We start from the raw sequence: 20,101 nt of genomic DNA on the forward strand, positions 1-20,101 counted from the left end.
ATAAAAAAGTATATAAATTCTGTAATTATTTTTATTGTGTAACATTTGTTATTATCTAGTAAAGTAACATTTTCCTCTGGATGTCTATATTTATTACATTTTTGTCAAATACACTTTTCTGTAAGCTGAACTTACGTAAAATAAATGTTCCATTTGATTATAGAGATGAAAATGATGAATTGGTAATCCCGAGGGTGATGAGTATAGGCCGTCAGGCAGACGCACTTTGCCGGATGAGAAGGAAGACTGATAAACAACAGAAATGTCAGTGTTGGGCTGGGTGGCCTGACTCCCTGACTCACCTTACTCACTTGTCCCATTCGATTCCTCACCAGGCTCATCTGCCTTCCCCTGCATGACCCATCTAGCTCCCTTGACTCACTTGGCTCATTTGGGTCTCCTCATTCTCCTGGCTACCAGGCTCCACAACTAGGTGAATGCTCACTCCCCTGACTCTTCCAACTACCCACAATTGGTGAGTATTTACTCCCCATGAATCACCTTGGGTGCTCACTGGTGCTGTAGCAACGTGTCCATTTGTTTTATATATTTATTTTTGTTTATATATATATACTGTATATATATATATATGCGAACAAGCCTGAATGGTCCCCAGGACATATGCAACTGAAAACTCACACCCCAGAAGTGACTCGAACCCATACTCCCAGAAGCAACGCATCTGGTATGTACAAGACGCCTTAATCCACTTGACCATCACGACCGGACATAATGAGGTGATAGCCGAGGCTATTTGAACCACCCCACCGCCGGCACTCGGATAGTTATCTTGGGCATAGCATTTTACCAAATCACCTCATTCTTTGGGGCAACACGTGAGGAACACAAATGCGAACAAGCCTGAATGGTCCCCAGGACATATGCAACTGAAAACTCACACCCCAGAAGTGACTCGAACCCATACTCCCAGAAGCAACGCATCTGGTATGTACAAGACGCCTTAATCCACTTGACCATCACGACCGGACATAATGAGGTGATAGCCGAGGCTATTTGAACCACCCCACCGCCGGCACTCGGATAGTTATCTTGGGCATAGCATTTTACCAAATCACCTCATTCTTTGGGGCAACACGTGAGGAACACAAATGCGAACAAGCCTGAATGGTCCCCAGGACATATGCAACTGAAAACTCACACCCCAGAAGTGACTCGAACCCATACTCCCAGAAGCAACGCATCTGGTATGTACAAGACGCCTAAATAGCGTCCCTTGACTCACTTGGTTCTTGGCTTGCTCACTTAAATAGTGGTTCAAATAGCCTCGGCTATCACCTCATTATGTCCGGTCGTGATGGTCAAGTGGATTAAGGCGTCTTGTACATACCAGATGCGTTGCTTCTGGGAGTATGGGTTCGAGTCACTTCTGGGGTGTGAGTTTTCAGTTGCATATGTCCTGGGGACCATTCAGGCTTGTTCGCATTTGTGTTCCTCACGTGTTGCCCCAAAGAATGAGGTGATTTGGTAAAATGCTATGCCCAAGATAACTATCCGAGTGCCGGCGGTGGGGTGGTTCAAATAGCCTCGGCTATCACCTCATTATGTCCGGTCGTGATGGTCAAGTGGATTAAGGCGTCTTGTACATACCAGATGCGTTGCTTCTGGGAGTATGGGTTCGAGTCACTTCTGGGGTGTGAGTTTTCAGTTATATATATATATATATATATATATATATTTATATATATATATATATATATATATATATATATAATATATATATATAATATATATATATATAATATATATATATATAATATATATATATAATATATATATATAATATATATATATATATATATATATATATATATATATATATATATATATATATATATATATATATATATATATATATATATATATATATATATATATATGTCGTACCTAGTAGCCAGAACTCACTTCTCAGCCTACTATTCAAGGCCCGATTTGCCTAATAAGCCAAGTTTTCCTGAATTAATATATTTACTATAATTTTTTTCTTATGAAATGATAAAGCAACCCTTTTCTCTATGTATGAGGTAAATTTTTTTTTATTGGAGTTAAAATTAACGAAGATATATGACCGAACCTAACCAACCCTACCTAACCTAACCTAACCTATATTTATAGGTAAGGTTAGGTTAGGTAGCCAAAAAAAGCTAGGTTAGGTTAGGTAGGTTAGGTAGACGAAAAAACATTAATTCATGAAAACTTGGCTTATTAGGCAAATCGGGCCTTGAATAGTAAGCTGAGAAGTGCGTTCTGGCTATTAGGTACGACATATATATATATATATATATATATATATATATATATATATATATATATATATATATATATATATATATATATATATATATATATATATATATATATATATATATATATATATATATATATATATATATATATATATATATATATATATATATAATATATATATATATATAATATATATATATGTCGTACCTAGTAGCCAGAACACACTTCTCAGCCGAATATGCAAGGCCCGATTTGCCTAATAAGCCAAGTTTTTCATGAATTAATGTTTTTTCGACTACCTTGTCTATATATAGGAGATAGGTTAGGTTAGGTTAGGTAGGGTTGGTTAGGTTCGGTCATATATCTACGTTAATTTTAACTCCAATAAAAAAAAATCGACCTCATACATAATGAAACGGGTAGCTTTATCATTTCATAAGAAAAAACATAGAGAAAATTTATTAATTCATGAAAACTTGGCTTATTAGGCAAATCGGGCCTTGCATAGTAGGATGAGAAGTACGTTCTGGCTACTAGGTATGACATATATATATATATATATATTTATATTTATATTTATATTTATTTTAGTGGCCCCTCAGGTAAATTCAGGTAAATCTAATTCATGTGGTAGTAGAGGTACATACATACATACATACACACACACACACACACACACACACACACACACACACACACACACACACACACACACACACACACACACACACACACACACACACACACACACACACACACATACAAGAGTTCTTACATTCTTGTAAAGCCACTAGTTCACATAGAGTTTCGGTCAGGTCCTTAATCCTATGTTCCCCGGAATATGACCCGGCAAATCGTTTAACAACCAGTTACTCATTCACTGTTGAGTGAACAGAGGCTATAATTAAGGAGTGGCACCTAATCAATCCTCTCCGACCAGGATATGAACCCAGGCCAAAGCACTCGCAAAGTGCCGGACGAGTGTGTTACCGCTGCACCACAGGGACTTCAACGATAGTTCACATTTAATCAAATTTGTAAATACGTAAACCTCTACTACCACATGAATTATATTTACCTGAATTTACCTGAGGGGCCACTAACACTAGTGGCCTCGACGAGGACATAAACCTGGCAGCTTGTCAAAGGTCCCCTTATTTGCCTTGATAATCCTTTCCAGTTGGATGTTGAAATTGAACAGAGTCATGGTATTTTTGGCTTCGGCAGGTAGGCAGTTCCATGGGTTTATAACCCTTTGGGTGAAAAAACAAATTTATATAAATTACTCAGTTTAGAGATGACTGCTGTGGTCAGGTCTTGAACCAGTTGTACTATAAAAGACTATTGATGTCTATGCATTAACTGTATAACTAGCTGTTATCAATTTTCCTGTCTTCCAATGTATGTTGTTTTGATTTTAGGCTATTATGTATATTTTTTTACTTTATTAGCTTTTCAGTGTTTACAATTTGGTACACTGGTTTTCATTTGGCATAATTGTTCTAATTCTGCATTATTGTTATTATAAACGTTCTTTATCACAAACCTTACATTGATAAGTTCTTATCCAAATTTTCCTTAGCTTTCCTTGCATTCCAGCAAGATGTTTTTTGTATATTACATGGTAGCCCTATTAAGTTTTTAAACTCTAATCACAATACAGAATTAGTATAGGATGCATATTATTAAAACTAAACTTAGCTACCATACCTCAGTAGAGGTATACACTCTTACTAGATGGGTCAGTCTCAGACAGTCTCTTACCAGTATCCAGACACGTTGCTCGCCACACCACTTGACGCTGATTTACCATTGATGATCTATATTTGGCTCCATCCTTGCATTATTGACTTCTTGTATACTGTACTATATTAGGTTTGGTTAGGTTCCTTTAGATTAGGGTTTCAAATTTATAGGTATTCTTAATACCCATCAACATTGGTGTTCCTCAGGGCAGCATACTTGGCCCTCTCCTCTTTCTCATCTACATTAATGACCTTCCAAATGCCTCCCAACACCTCAAACCAATTCTATTTGCTGACGACACAACCTTCATTTACTCCAGTCCTGACCCTCTTGCTCTAAATGCCACAGTAAATACTGAGCTAAATAAAGTCCATCTTTGGCTAACTGCCAACAAACTCACCCTTAACATTGACAAAACCTTCTATATTCTGTTTGGCAATAAATCCTCTAGTCTTATAAATCTCAAAATAAACAATACCCAAATTTGTAACAAATTAGATGGCAAATTCCTTGGCATTCTCATTGACCACAAGCTGAATTTCCAGGGACACATTCTAAATATATCAAAAAAAGTTTCAAAAACTGTGGGCATTCTTTCTAAGATCAGATATTATGTACCACGCCCTGCCCTGGTGACTCTCTATTACTCCCTTATCTATCCTTATCTCAACTATGGTATTTGTGCTTGGGGTTCTACTACCCAAAATCACTTACGTCCTCTAATTACCCAACACAAAGCCGCTATTAGAACAATATCCAACTCTGGCCCCAGACATCACTCGATACCCCTACTCAAATCTCTTAATATGTTAGATATTAAGTCACTGCACATTCTCTCATGTGTATTATACATATATAAAACGCTAAACTATAATGCCAATCCTGATCTTAAAAGCTTCATAGAAGGTTGTAACAGAACCCATGAGCACCACACCAGAAATAAATACAGTTTTGATATTCCTAGAGTACGTCTTAATCAAACTAGAAATGCTCTGCAAATCAAGGGGCCCAGAATGTGGAATGACCTTCCCAACCATGTTAAAGACTGTACCTCTCTCAACCAGTTTAAGATAAAAACTAAACACTACCTAATAAATTCCCTGTAATCTACCTCACTCCTCTATTGTCAACCCATATCTGTTATTTTCTTTTTTTAATCAACACTGTTTGTCAACCTATTGTATTTGTGCTGCTTTTTCAGTCATGTTCCCCTTTTTTTTTTTTTTTTTATCTTTATTTGTATTTGTTCTCAACACCTTTTATTCTTTATGCTCAATTAGTATTAAGTTCTAGATATTAATGTTTTTCTTGCCCGAAACGCATTGCGTAATAGTGGCTTTAGGCATTGTATGTACTAGCTCTATCTATATATCAATCCATTAATGTAACATCACTTGTATGTATATACCTTACCTGAATAAACATCTGAATCTGAACATCTGAATCTAATATTTGTAAATACAGTTCAGTATATTTCATGCCTTGTCTTAATTTTTTCCTTCTAATTAATATATGTTTCAACCCTCATTTCCACTCTCCTAAATAGCCATGCATATTATTAGGAGTAAAATCAAAACTAAAATTATTATAATTTTTGCATATCAGAAATTAATTCACCACTATATGGAATCCTAATGAAAAATGAGGAAGACTTTAATTGCAGCATTACCATAAATAAAATTGGGTTGCATTATCATAAATAGCAACTAACTGTATATTAATCCATGCCTGATTCTTTGATCAACTCGTATAGTAATTATACATCAATTTAAATAGTAAATTTATTGTTGACAGCTCAAAATGTCCAGTGCAGAAGATTGTATTAACTGTGCGGCAGACGTGGCAAGACAGGCAACCCATTTTGACACTATTGGAAGTCATCAGGCCGCCATCTACATGTACCGCCAGGCAGCAGAGTATCTTAGTCGGGCCACAACCTTGGGCATGTGTAATCCAGCTATCCTAGACCGAATTCAACAGTACAAAAATAGAGCTACTGCTCTAGAACAAAATGGTAAGGAGTTAACTTGCTTTCTTCTTTGTGAAAAATAGGAGCCTTTTCATAATCTAAACAGTACTATGTTCATAGTACATAGTCTAAACAGAGGTTTCTTTATTACTTATAAAAGAGCATGGAAACTAAAGTTCACAGTAGTGTTAAAGCAACACTTTGAAGTTAGAATAAGGTGGTGGAATCAAGCTTATGACATCAGGTTTACTTTGCTGACATTCATACTGCATAAGTTTGATTCCCCATGTTACTTTTAAAGTTCAAGCAGAAGAGCATATAAACCATGCAAAATTGATTGTTTTAGAAATAGCCTTTCTAAATTGTATATAATTGCTATAATTCCCTGAGTAAGGAATTGATCTTTTGAAGACTATTTTTATCCTGACTTAATTCAACTGAGAACATATTGATGAGAGTATAGACAAAAGAGAAATTGGAACATTCTGGGATGCACAAGATATTTGTGTGGTAAAATTTGATAGAAGAACCTTTTGTTAATTGAACACAAGTACTGTACATGAATAGGAAATTAGATATTGTAGGTGAAGGATGTTCAAGGTGGTACAGTAGTATTACAAATTAATGGTTACACGGAATTTTGTGCATGGAGATGCTTTTATTTGTAAAATACTGTACTGTACAGTAATTTCAATTTAAAAATAATTTACAGATACAAGTAGAAGCATAATGAGTATCTTTTAGCACACATAGTAACTGGGAAAATTTAGTAGGAAATAGTGAGTACAAGGCAGTGAGGAAATAGAATGTTGCTAATTTCAGACTGTTATTGTGTAGACAAATTGGGGATAACATAAAATTGGTAAATATACAAGTGAGGAGGGGTAAAGAGAAAACGATGGTAGTTGCAAAGATACTTAAAGTTGAAGAAAGGCATTATGAGTATGAAAAATGCTTTGAAAAGTATTGCTGGGAAGCATGAGCATTCATGAGAATTATTTGAAATATGTATGGGGTACTTTCATGACAACATAATAAACAAATCAGAATTGTAATGTTAAATATTAATAAGAAATACCTGTGTGTGGTGACATGCAGGACAGAAAAAGTATCTTATATGAAAATGATGTCGCAATAACATGGCTAAAGATATGAACCATACACCAGAAGATGAGGAGGAGACGTCGTTTCGGTCTGTCCCGGACCATTATCAAGACAATCGACTTGATAATGGTCCAGGACGGACTGAAACGTTGTCGTCTCCTCATCTTCTGGCATGTGGTTTAGTCTTCATATCTTGTATGAAATATATCATCATCATTACCCTCTTTCCCACATTCAGCCAAACCAATTGGAATGGTTGATAGAGCAGACATTCTCACTTCTTGCAGGCTCAACGTTTGATACTCTGTGGTCTAGGTAGTTGTGCGCTGTTTCTTCACTCTGGGCTTGTATCCCATTTGTGTGTTATGTGGTGATATTGGCTTTATGCTTTCTCCTGATAAATATTTTACTTTCCCACATTCATGGGGTAGGAGGCAAATTGGAGAACAAATTGGAAATTCACATACTGTATGCCCATTTTTTCTAATTCAGAAACTCAAGTTCAGTCGACTCAAATTACTAAGGAGGGAGGTCAGAGTGAACTTAGCCGAGCTAACTTCCTGCTCTTGGAGGCACTGGATGAAGACGAGGCTGGTAATGCTGAAGAAGCTATTGACCTTTACTCCAGTGCTGTTCAACTTTGTCTTGAGGCTGTAAGTCCTACTCTTTAAATATTGTAAATATTAATAGGCAAAAATCTCCTTGGACTGAAACCTTGCACAGTATCCTATAATTTTACACTAAGAAACAATTGTGCAATAGAACATTCTGGTAAATTATCAGTTTAGGGATTTCTGTTATTAAAAAAAAAAGGATTTCTCTTGTTAAAACAAAATTAAAATATAAAAAATTATTTTAAAAATTTGGTTAACACTTTCGTCCAGTGACGACGCAGCATTGCGTCATCAGTTTACTGTTGTTAATCTCGGTAATGACGCAATGCTGCGTCGTCCACTAAAATAATTGCCAAAAATCAGGTTTTTAACCGATTTTTTTGGGACTGGTTTTAAAATGCACGCAATAAAACAAATGGTCAACCCATGTCATGTTCAACACACAACACTGAAGTGGTAAGTACAAAAAGTTGTATTATTTTGTATATTTTTTTGTTTTCATACTTTCGCATATTGTACTGGCAATATTGTTCTTCAATTGGCCCTTATATGCACATATCCATCTAAAGCATTCTATTAGGAACAATTTCATACCTAAATGAGCGCTGTAACACGAAAATTGAGATTAGCAACCGGTAAAAATACTAAACATTTGTGGGCAGGAATTGGGAGTGTAGCTGAAAGGCGTCTGAGCACTCACTCGCGGCTAACGCGTGGCCCGTCTTCAACTCGTCGGTGGGTGGAACGTGACAAGGTTTTTTTATTTTATATGCTAATATTCCTCTAGAGAATTCTATTGCAAACCCATTGATACGAAAATGAAAGACCTAGGACGAAAATTGAAGTGACCAGAGTGAAAAGAGTGAACACATTTTATCGCTTTTGTGCGCTCCTGGGTAACTCGTTCGCACTTTCTCTGTTTGCTGCGGGTAATTAGCCGGGCTTTTGGTGTTTATATGCATTTAGTGCTGTAGAGAATTCTATTGCGAACACAATGATACCAAATTTAATCTCGTAGGACGAGAATTGAGGTGACAAAGTTGAAGAGAGCATACACTTTTCAGAATTAACACGCGCTCCCGTGAAACGCTGGGACCCACTACGCATGGTTGAGGGGTGGCGCGCAGATTGTGCTAAAGTGTTAAGTTTAAGCTTAAATCAGATAAGATAGATAAGATGATGTATAGCGAGACAGGTTGACATTTAGGAGGTAAGGTAGGTTACATGGAGTTTATTAGGTAGTACTGTACTTAGTTTTCCTCTTAAACTGGTTGAGAAAGGTACAGTCTTTGACATGATTGGGAATGTCATTCCACATTTTGGGTCTTCATTTGCAGAGCATTTCTAGTTTAGTTAAGTCACACTCTTGGAATATCAAATGAGTACTGTATTTATTTCTAGTGTGAAAACCCATGGGTTCCGTTACAACCTTCTAGGAATCATTTAAGGTCAGGATTAGCATTACAGTTCAAAATTTTATATAGAATACACTTGAGAGTATGTGCAGTGACTTAATGTCTAACATATTCAAAGATTTATGTCAGGTGGGCCAAGTGCTGTCTGCGGCCGGAGTTTATTATTGTTCTAACTCAAATTCATCTTATAAGTCCTATAACTATAGTATGTGTCATAGCCTCTGATAATGTTTGTGTTTATTGACTATTATTACCAAGTCCATAATTCAATTTGTCTAATGTACAATTTTAGGTTTTTCTGAAATTCAAAAATTGAATTATGTAAATTCAATTTTAGGTTTTTCATTTACATATTTAACTATTGTTCAGAAGTGGAAATTTGGAGATTGGTTGATTATTATTTTCTGTCACAGTTTGTATTTTTCTTATATTCAGAAACATTATTCATAAATGGTTATACATGTATATAAATGTATTTTCAGAAAATACATTTATAATTAATTTAAAAGCAGATATACTATTACTTCTTTATTTTTTATCAACATGATGTTAACTTAGTTTCATATTTTTCTCTGGACAGTGCAAAAATGCCAGCAATGCCAGAATAACAGACAAGTTGCGACATTTAGCTGAGCAAGCATTAACTCGAGCTGAGGTTCTAAAAGCCAAGGAGACTGGAGAAGAAGCAGGTAAATATGGTACTATATATCATGCTAATTCACTCAAATTTATTGCATCTCATTCCACCAGAACTACAGTTTTTGGGATACTGTACCGTAATACAGTAATAATAATAAAACTTCAAATAAACAATTATGGAAATATTTACAGAAATGTAGATACAGTATTATTACTAGTATTTTTATATTTGAAATTCTGTACATCATATAAACAAATTTAGTCTAAAATGACATTTTTAATAACACATGGAAAATCACTAACAAAAATAACACAGCAGGTGTGGCTGAGAACAAATCATCAAACAAACCACAACATCGTAGAGTTTCTCCGACCCGAGTCATCCCGCCTCTGGGCATCGGTAACCTGGTCGACTCCAAACCTCAAGCTCAAGGTAGGGGAACATGCTGGAGGCTCCAGACGTCAAGCTCAAGGTAGGGGAACACACTGGAGACTCCAGACTTCAAGCTCAAGGTAGGGGAACACACTGGAGACTCCAGACGTCAAGCTCAAGGTAGGGGAACACACTGGAGGCTCCAGACGTCAAGCTCAAGGTAGGGGAACACACTGGAGGCTCCAGACGTCAAGCTCAAGGTAGGGGAACACACTGGAGGCTCCAGACGTCAAGCTCAAGGTAGGGGAACACACTGGAGGCTCCAGCCGTCAAGCTCAAGGTAGGGGAACATGCTGGAGGCTCCAGAAGTCAAGCTCAAGGTAGGGGAACATGCTGGAGGCTCCAGACGTCAAGCTCAAGGTAGGGGAACATGCTGGAGGCTCCAGACGTCAAGCTCAAGGTAGGGGAACATGCTGGAGGCTCCAGACGTCAAGCTCAAGGTAGGGGAACATGCTGGAGGCTCCAGACGTCAAGCTCAAGGTAGGAGAACATGCTGGAGGCTCCAGACGTCAAGCTCAAGGTAGGGGAACATGCTGGAGGCTCCAGACGTCAAGCTCAAGGTAGGGGAACATGCTGGAGGCTCCAGACGTCAAGCTCAAGGTAGGGGAACATGCTGGAGGCTCCTGACGTCAAGCTCAAGGTAGGGGAACATGCTGGAGGCTCCAGACGTCAAGCTCAAGGTAGGGGAACACACTGGAGACTCCAGACTTCAAGCTCAAGGTAGGGAAACACACTGGAGACTCCAGACTTCAAGCTCAAGGTAGGGGAACACGCTGGAGGCTCCAGACTTCAAGCTCAAGGTAGGGGAACACGCTGGAGGCTCCAGACGTCAAGCTCAAGGTAGGGGAACACACTGGAGACTAGACGTCAAGCTCAAGGTAGGGGAACACACTGGAGGCTCCAGACTTCAAGCTCAAGGTAGGGGAACACACTGGAGGCTCCAGACTTCAAGCTCAAGGTAGGGGAACATGCTGGAGACTCCAGACGTCAAGCTCAATGTAGGGGAACACACTGGAGGCTCCAGACTTCAAGCTCAAGGTAGGGAAACACACTGGAGGCTCCAGACTTCAAGCTCAAGGTAGGGGAACACACTGGAGGCTCCAGACCTGAAGCTCAAGGTAGGAGAACATAATGAGGGTATATGATCTTCCATTAAGTCAGTATACTGTACATTAGATCCTGTGGCATTGTGGTCAGAGCTGTCGGGTCACAGTCGAAAGGTCCCAGGTTTGATTCCCATGATAGGACAGAAGCATTTTGTCAATTTCCCTTCATCTGTGACCTCCATTCATCTAGCAGCAAATAGATACCTACTGCTAGGTAGGTTTTTTCAAGGTGGGAAATGGTTACTTCAGACCTGAGGAAGCATGTGGACCCCATGTATGCGTGGGAGTTTCATATTATATGATAGTACTAAAACAACCCTGGTTGTGGTGCGCACCTTCAATGAAACGATCCTGGCTGTGATGTGCATTGCAAGGATTAATGTATAGCTTCGATGTAATATAATTACAGTATATTGATCTATAGCTTGCTCTTTCACTGATTTTCTTTTTTGTTTACAGGCAGACCCAATGTGGTGAACAAAGGTGGCCTTCAGCTATCTGGGAAATCTGAATACACAAAGGAGGAAGTGGAGGTATTAAGAAGGACTTCTAACATCAATGGACGAAACTATGTTCCATTTTTGGCCATTGATCTGAAAGAAAAATTTGCTTTTTCTTTGCCATTTGCTGATAAAGATGGTTTGCTTCCTCTAGCACCAAAACAGAAAAAAAACTTTGCAAGATGGGCACGCCCTGAGGATATATCCAGTGATCCCAAAATGATTGAAGTAGTGGATTACTATAGTATCAAACAGACTTGTGTTTCTGATTGTTCCTTTGTGGCTTCTGTCGCCATCAGTGCTCTCTATGAGAAAAGATTTAAAAAAAGACTAATTACAGACATAATTTATCCTAAGAACCGTAATGGTGACCCTGTCTATAATCCCTGTGGGAAGTACATGATTAAACTCCATATAAATGGAATTCCAAGGAAAGTAATCATTGATGACAGATTGCCTGTTGGTCCCCATGGTGAGTTGCTGTGCTCCTATTCAACTAATAAGAATGAATTTTGGATTTCTCTTGTCGAGAAGTCGTACCTGAAAGTCATGGGGGGTTACGATTTTCCTGGCTCCAATAGCAATATTGATCTTTATGCTCTTACTGGCTGGATCCCAGAGCGTGTGTCTATCAAAGATAAAGATTTCAATAAGGAAGGAACATTTCGGAAGATAGTTGACCGCTTCCATCGTGGTGATGTGTTGGTCACCGTTGCAACCGGAGAGATGAGCGACGCTGATGCTGATCGAGCTGGCCTTGTTCCTACTCATGCATATGCAATGCTGGACATTAAAGAAATAAAGGTAAGTCTTAGTCTGTATTATGGAAAGTGGTAGGGAAAAAAATTATTTGCAATGTTGCATTATATATGCATGCTGTACATAGCATATCATGATACAGTATTGCAATTACTGTAATAATAATTTTAATACAAATAGTGTCAAGTGAAATTAAACGCTCTTTTCCGAGTCAGTACCTCGGTTGCTTCATTGAACCAGCAGCCTAATTGGGTCCACAGAAACACATTTGCTGGCTATGCTGAAGTGACGACACTTTCCAATCCTGTTGAGATTGCTAGACCTAACACTTTGTGGCATTTGTTGTAGTAGGTAGTTCAATATTTAAGTATTTTAAAGGTATAGTTGGCTAACTTTGTGGTCCCACTGGTAGGTTGAAGGAGGTCTCTTGTCTCTTGATCCATTCTTTGGTATCATAGCAAGTAGTCTCGTTAGTTAATTAAGGTACAGTATGTTCTTGACTGTCTCTCCACCCCCTAAATTATGTAACAAGACCATTTAAAAATCTTCTTAAAATAGTGGGTCCCAAAATGGATGGGAGCGTAGTGTGTTGTCAGTTACCTGTGATAAACCCCGAGCCTTGGCTGGGAGAGCAGCCAAATGGGTGCCGTGAGAGGAACATTTCATTCCATTCATTCTCATTGTTTATTTATATACAGTATCTCTTGTTCTCCTAATTGGTATAGTATAGTATTTTACTCTATTTGTGTACTGGTACAGGTTTTAAATTTAGATTGAATTGGAATTTTTATTCAGGTTTTCATATTAAACCATCATGCATTCATGAGACGATAAGTCACAAAAATGTGGCTGTAGAGTTGATACCCCGACCCACAAAGCTGAAAATGAAGAAACAACATTATTTCAGTTCATCCTGGACCATTATCCTGACTTGATAATGGCCCAGGATGGACTGAAACATTGTTTCTTCATTTTCAGATGTGTGGGTTAAATATCATGCTTTCTGTACTTTAAATTAATAAGACTTCAGTGATAGATATTTTATTATACTTCTTCAGCTTTAACAATGTATTTTAACCATGTAAATGTTGTGTTGTGTTGTATTTCAGGGAAAACGGTTGCTGATGTTGAAGAATCCGTGGTCTCACTTACGTTGGAAAGGAAACTACTCTGAAATGGATCAAGAACATTGGACTCCAGAAATGTGTAAACTCCTTAACTATGACCCAAAGAGTGCTCAAACATTTGACAATGGAGTATTTTGGATAGATTATGATAGTTTATGTCATTTCTATGATGTAATTTACATGAACTGGAATCCTCGCCTATTCTCCCACACATACTGTATACACGAGTAGGTATATCTTTATCTAAATCCAACAATACAGACCAAATTTGGTCTGGTTTCATAGTTTGTATGAGTGAAGTTGCATTGTTCCGTAATATTTTACTGAATTTGTTCTGTATCATTAGTGTAGCAAATATACAATTATGTGTGGGTCCATAACTTTAAATATTACAGAACGTGGAATGCTGGTGCTGGCCCAGTCCGAGACTTGTACAACATTGGGGAGAACCCACAGTATTCTCTTGAAGTGCAGTGTGCGGGGGGAACAGCAGTCTGGATACTTCTCACCAGACACATCACTGAAATAGAAGACTTCCGCAATAACAAAGAATACATAACGCTCCTTGTATACAAAACTGGAGGGAAGAAGATCTTTTATCCCTGTGAGTTCCATGGAATTCTCCTCTTTAACACTTTTTTGCTTTGGCCTGGGTGCTTAATTGGATAGCTTCAGCACTGAAATATTATGGTATATTAGAATCATGAGATTGTAATTCTTATAGGTAACCTACTTCACACATACATGAATAGAAAGGAAAGTGAAGTTCCAAACTGTCGTAGACAAACCCAAAATGTCGTCACTTTCATTTCTTATCATTTGTGATTTGGGCTATTTATTTCAGCCATATTATTGTAATTTATTCTCTGCCGTCCTAAATATTTAAACTAACAAGAAGTCTATTATTGGAATATAGTGACAACTCTTTAATAAGGATGGTAATGGAAGTGACTAGTTCTGTAATAGGATAAATAAAATAATTTTGATCATGCATTTAGAGCAGAAAATAAATTATTTATAAAAACACTTGGAATATGTTGTGGAAAAAGTATCACTTGTTAAATACTTATTTTCTCAACACCAAAACTACTGCTGAATGTTAGAAAAGATAAATCTTTAAAATATACTGTATCTATATTTAAAATCAATTGAATTCTTGACTACATCTGACAAGTGATTCAGAATTAATAGATTTGTCCTATAATTAATGCAGGATACAGTACTCTATTGGAACGTGACCTTGCTAGGGGGTTTCATTATCATAACTATGGGTGTTATTGCTGAAGATGTAGCACTTTGTCATTTAGTCATTGTATACTACTATGTTCACAACTGATATGTGACTTCTGCTTTGGCAGTTGACCCTGCTCCATATATTGATGGTGTACGCATCAACAGTCCGCATTATTTATGCAAGATGGTTCTGAAGGACGCTGGGACACACAAGTTTACACTAGTAGTATCTCAGTATGAGAAACACCAAACCATACACTACTCCCTACGAGTTTATTCTACTTGTCCCTTTTTATTACACAAAATCAAGAATCTCTGCAAACATAAACATGAGGTAAGATTTTTTCTTTCTTATCATATAAAACGGAATATTGTTAAGATTCTTGTCCAATATCAGATGTATCAAATCACAAATCAAATCAAATAAACTCTCGGTCGTAGGTTCGAATCCTCGTCACGGCCCTTGTGGATTTGTTCAGATGTATCTTATGTTTTGTGTCACAACCAAAAGATCCGGGGTTTGATTTCCACGGCTTGGCAGAAATCTTTGGGAACATTTCTGCCAAGAGGTTTGAATAATTTGTACTAAATAGCATCTCATGATTGCATTTTATGTTTGGCAGATCACTGGGAAGTGGAGTGGGGAGACTGCTGGTGGCTGCCCTAATCACCCAGCATCATATAAGAACAATCCAGTTTATCAATTCAGAGCTGAAAGTGATTTGAATTGCCTCAGAATTGAACTCAAAGCTCCTAAGGACATTCAGGTATTTGTCTATTATTTATTCAGATAATTAATTTTAAATTATATTTTATATGACTGGGAAAATAACAATTAAATTGCCAAGCTTTGGAAAACTATTGAGAACATTTGGCTCAACATCATTTAATAGTTAAGTAAAATTCTTGACAATAGGACAATTTTGGAGTGCCAAGCTTCAAATAGGTTGTGCACTATCATACCAATGACAAAACCAGCAACAAAAAATAGTCACAAATTTAGACTGATATACAGAAACAATCTGCATACATTGTAACCTTCAGAATCTGGATTATATTGTTCTTGACCCAATTTGGATTTCTGTATATTTGGCCATTCTAATCCTAGGCCCATTGGATAATCCCAGAGCCATTATGGTCCACCAAAGACTCACATCTCCAACTAAGAAGCTTTTGTTAACGTGATCTCCTATCGTGACATATTAAAATCTTGTCATTAGACATTATGAGGTTTTGAGACTTCTCTTGTCTTGTGTCCTTGTGCAACTTATTCAGACGAAACATATTATTGTTGCTGTGGCATGTTCATGCTGCATGCAGCTGGTAAGTACAAGTTTCAAGCTGGGTGTTTATCCATAATATTGGATGCCATTGGGTAGCCCACATTTTGCAAAATTGACATTTACATATATGTACTAACATGAGCAGCATTATAAAGTATGGAATGCTAGGAAAGGTGGGTATTACTTTGTCATAATATTCAAGATTAATTGTGGCCATTATAATAAGACTTACTGATTTATGCTTTTTTTTTTTTTTTAACCTTTTCCAGATTGGTTTTGAGGTTGTATGTGTGGAAGCTAAGAACACGGAAGCTAGCGGATATTTCAGTAAGAAACAATCAGGAGCATACAGGTAAAGACTTCAATTATGTACTGTTCAGTACTTTTTATGTTGCTATTAGCCATTGATATGGTATTATGTACAGAGCCAATTTGCTGCTTTATCGGACTGCTGGTATAGCAAGACGTAAAAATTTATCATGTCAAGTCTAGCAAGTCTAAAACCTGTGCAATTTCAGATGATATTTGTTAATATGTAAATAAATTTAAACTAAATGATAATTCTATTTTGACAGTTCTGTAATATTAATGTGTGTGGTTATATGACAATATTATTTATAATTTTCTATTTCCAATACTTAAGAATTTACCTTTGAACTAGTGACTTTTTTAATGTTGTGAGATTTACAATTTATGTGCGAAGTTTCAGTTTGTTATGTTTCCGCTAGGGAGCCAAAATATAAATTATCACAAATGCATTTCGATGTCTGCCAAGGCATTGACTGAGATGAACTTCTCTCTACAGGTCTGGATTTGTGGTGATGGAGGCATTTGATATTGTTTCAGGCGTTTACAATATCATTCCCAGCACTTTTTACCCCAACACAGAAGCTCCCTATTTTCTCAACCTCTTCTCCTCAGCCCCAGTCAAGCTCAATAGACTTAGGTAAACTCCATGAAGGGTAAGAGGTGTAGGGAAGGGAAGTAGTGTTTTTTAATTTTTAATTTTATTTTAAGTTATGGGGATATGTGACTTCCCATGTGGAGAAGTCACATACTATGTGACTTCTATATGAGCAGGATATTTACTGTGCTGCATGCCAAGAACAAATTTTACTTCTGAATATTGTACAATTATTATACAAAGGTGTGCATTATTTAGATTTCTTTTTAGATATAAGTATGTGATCTTACAGCAAAAGAAATTAACATGGATAGATGGATGTATGATGGAGAAATTGATGGATGGATGGATGAGATTTAACAGTGCTTGCATCCCCCTCACAAACTAGGAGCAGCACCTCATAACCTTTAAGGATGCTAAAGATATCAAAGAGTATGATTCATCAAAATTATTCATTTTGATGAATCCAAAGGAATTTCAGAATTACATGACCACTTGCTAAATTGCTACCAAAAACATATATTTTATGAGACACTTAATCCCTGGTATGTGTGTGTGAGCCACATCTCGTCATATTTCATTTACAAGCTGCCGTGTATCTCCGTTGTACAGTATGTGATGCTGCAGCCTTTACAGGCAGGTCGTCTACAATAAAATCATCTCCCAACTTAGTGCTTCTCTTCATCGGCGTCAGAAGTTCATGCTCTCTTAAACCGATTAGTATTCCAAAGAAAAAACAGTTTCCCAGCCCCAGTATAATACAAATATGGACCAATTAATGGGGGCAATCGAAATGAATTTCATAAAGCATTTTTTGTTTTCATTATAAATACCCAGAGGTCACTGATGAGGGCTAACCCAGGGTTCAGTAATGAGAGCTTTGCTTTAATTTTTTCTTAACAAAATTTATAAAAAATTTAGTTGTAAACTAGTTTTTATTTATTATGGTAAAGCAGTATCTGAACTACTCAGTGTGAAAGTATTCAGTGACCAGTGTGCTTGAGAGTGCTTCTACATCATCCTACATTGCTTGAGGCTGACAGCTACAGAGGACTGTATACTGTCTGTATTGTTATGTTTGCTTATGTGTGATATTTTATACTTTGGGTGCAGAGTTGTAGGGTATTCTATTTTTTCAGAGAATGGTACCATATCTGTTTACACCCAATTTTAAATTTGGAATGCAGCTTTTTAAATCTGGATTATTTTTTGTTTATTACTACTGTGATATCAAATTATTTTGATGTATATTATAGAATGTTTCTCTTAAATTATAACAAATTATTTCTTTATAACTTGAAAATTCCATCCAAAGTTTGATGTTTTTATATATTGTATATTATATCAATGTATTTCTGTATAATAAACTTCATTTTAAGAATTGAGTATTATTTAAACCAACAAACAGTATTTGCATTTTCAAGAAAGAAAATCGAATGATAGTTTCAATTTCTTCCTCGTATGCAAACAGGAATTCTTTAACTATTTGTGTTAGTTAATCAGGTTGAGTATGCTGGAGTTGCACAGAAATGCTGAAACTGCACAGTAGTGTGTTAGAACTACATACTAGTGTGTAGGAGCTGTGCATGAACAATAGGCGACATGACAACCTGTCCTTGGTATACCATAGTACTTACGTCACATAATGCTCATAGTTCCTATGCTGCTAATGTTCAAAGTTTTCCCTGCAGTAGATTTAGAGCTATTAACTATAACCAGGCACCAACCCTTCCTCACGTACCATAGTATGTCACATAGTACCTGTCCCATCGTCGTGGACAGTAGAATAGTCAGTGTTTGCTCAAATTTGAACGATAATTGTAATTTTCCATTCCCACTTTTGGTGTACTCACCTAGTTGTGATTATGAGGGTTGAGCTTTGGCTCTTTGGTCCCACCTCAATTTATTTTTTATTTTTTAGATACACAAGAGTTCTTACATTCTTGTACGGACACTGTGTAGGAGCACAGGAGCACAGTTCATCTGGACAAATAGCAACAAGCAAGGCACTACGGTCTAGAGGTGGTCATCCGGGTAGACTATTCTACACCAACTGATCTCGCACTGCAGGGTCTGAATGGCTTGTTTTAACTTTTAAGTTATACAGCTCAAATAATCATGACATATGGGGTGTTTGAAAGTATTTTTGTTTGTTTTTTTAAGTGCAGGTTACTCATAAGGGCTTAAATGGCTGTAAAGAGGCCTGTAAAAGTTAAGTGTAACTTGCCATAAAATTTCTTATTATAAGGAATATAATAGTTGTGATGTTAACTCTCCCCTTCCTGTCCCCAGGCTCGGGTGACCACAGCCAGACAACAGGGAAGGCAACAAGGACTGTCTCGGGGTACTGAAGAACATAAAGTGGCACGACATTGCCTGGCATCACGTAAAGTCTCATCTGTGAGACCAGCCTTTGATATTTTTTTTTTGCCAGAAAATGGCCTGGTTTACTGAATGGTGAAATTGTAAAATTATATGTAAACTAGGACACAATTGTCTTGCATACCTTGGTCAGGAGGTCTCTTAATGCTTTGTCTATACAACTTGCCACTAAGGATCTGAAGTGTCTAAGGTAAATGGATTTGTTTTTAGGAAAACTGAATACATCCTTAACTTGTTGGTTAAGGAAACAATGGCTTGTGACAATGATGTTAGAACAATGCAGGTGAGGGGGGTGGAGGAGGGAGATGTATGCAAACCATATAATGTATACACAAGATCCCCCCCATCCCTACAGACCAGTGTAGGTGGATTACTTGTAAAACCTGGTTGTGGCACTATTTTGGGCCTCTATCCAAGTGACCTTGCTAGGTCATATCCCAGAGAAAATTAGGATTAAGAACTTGCCCAAAATGCATGCTAGTGGCTGTACAGGAATGTAAGAACTTGTGTATATACGTATAAATAAAAATTACTCTTGTGCAGGGCAGTTGTTCCGTCTTGGATGGTAATCGTGGTTTAGAAATAAGCCTAAAAAGAGTACTCGGTGAAAGGAATGTGAAAG

At 37.2% G+C, this 20,101-nt stretch overlaps 1 protein-coding gene across 2 annotated transcripts; it reads left to right on the top strand.

The window, feature by feature from the left end:
• The first annotated feature begins 230 nt into the window (after positions 1 to 230).
• On the top strand, positions 231 to 18,478 carry LOC123770329 (calpain-7). 2 transcript variants are annotated; one of them, XM_045762112.2, is made up of 12 exons: positions 231 to 475; positions 5,806 to 6,025; positions 7,577 to 7,737; positions 9,694 to 9,802; positions 10,069 to 10,185; positions 11,751 to 12,595; positions 13,660 to 13,904; positions 14,073 to 14,281; positions 15,036 to 15,244; positions 15,534 to 15,677; positions 16,463 to 16,545; positions 16,999 to 18,478. In XM_045762112.2, exons 2-12 carry the CDS (start codon positions 5,812 to 5,814, stop codon positions 17,141 to 17,143), a joined length of 2,481 nt encoding a protein of 826 aa, XP_045618068.1. In that variant the 5' UTR covers positions 231 to 475; positions 5,806 to 5,811; the 3' UTR covers positions 17,144 to 18,478. The 2 variants fall into 2 exon arrangements, with proteins under 2 accessions (XP_045618068.1, XP_045618069.1); XM_045762113.2 differs by having other exon boundaries at positions 10,072 to 10,185.
• Positions 18,479 to 20,101: the final 1,623 nt, after the last annotated feature.

Source organism: Procambarus clarkii, chromosome 42 (assembly GCF_040958095.1).
Source record: "Procambarus clarkii isolate CNS0578487 chromosome 42, FALCON_Pclarkii_2.0, whole genome shotgun sequence".
Classification (NCBI taxonomy): Eukaryota; Metazoa; Arthropoda; class Malacostraca; order Decapoda; family Cambaridae; genus Procambarus; species Procambarus clarkii.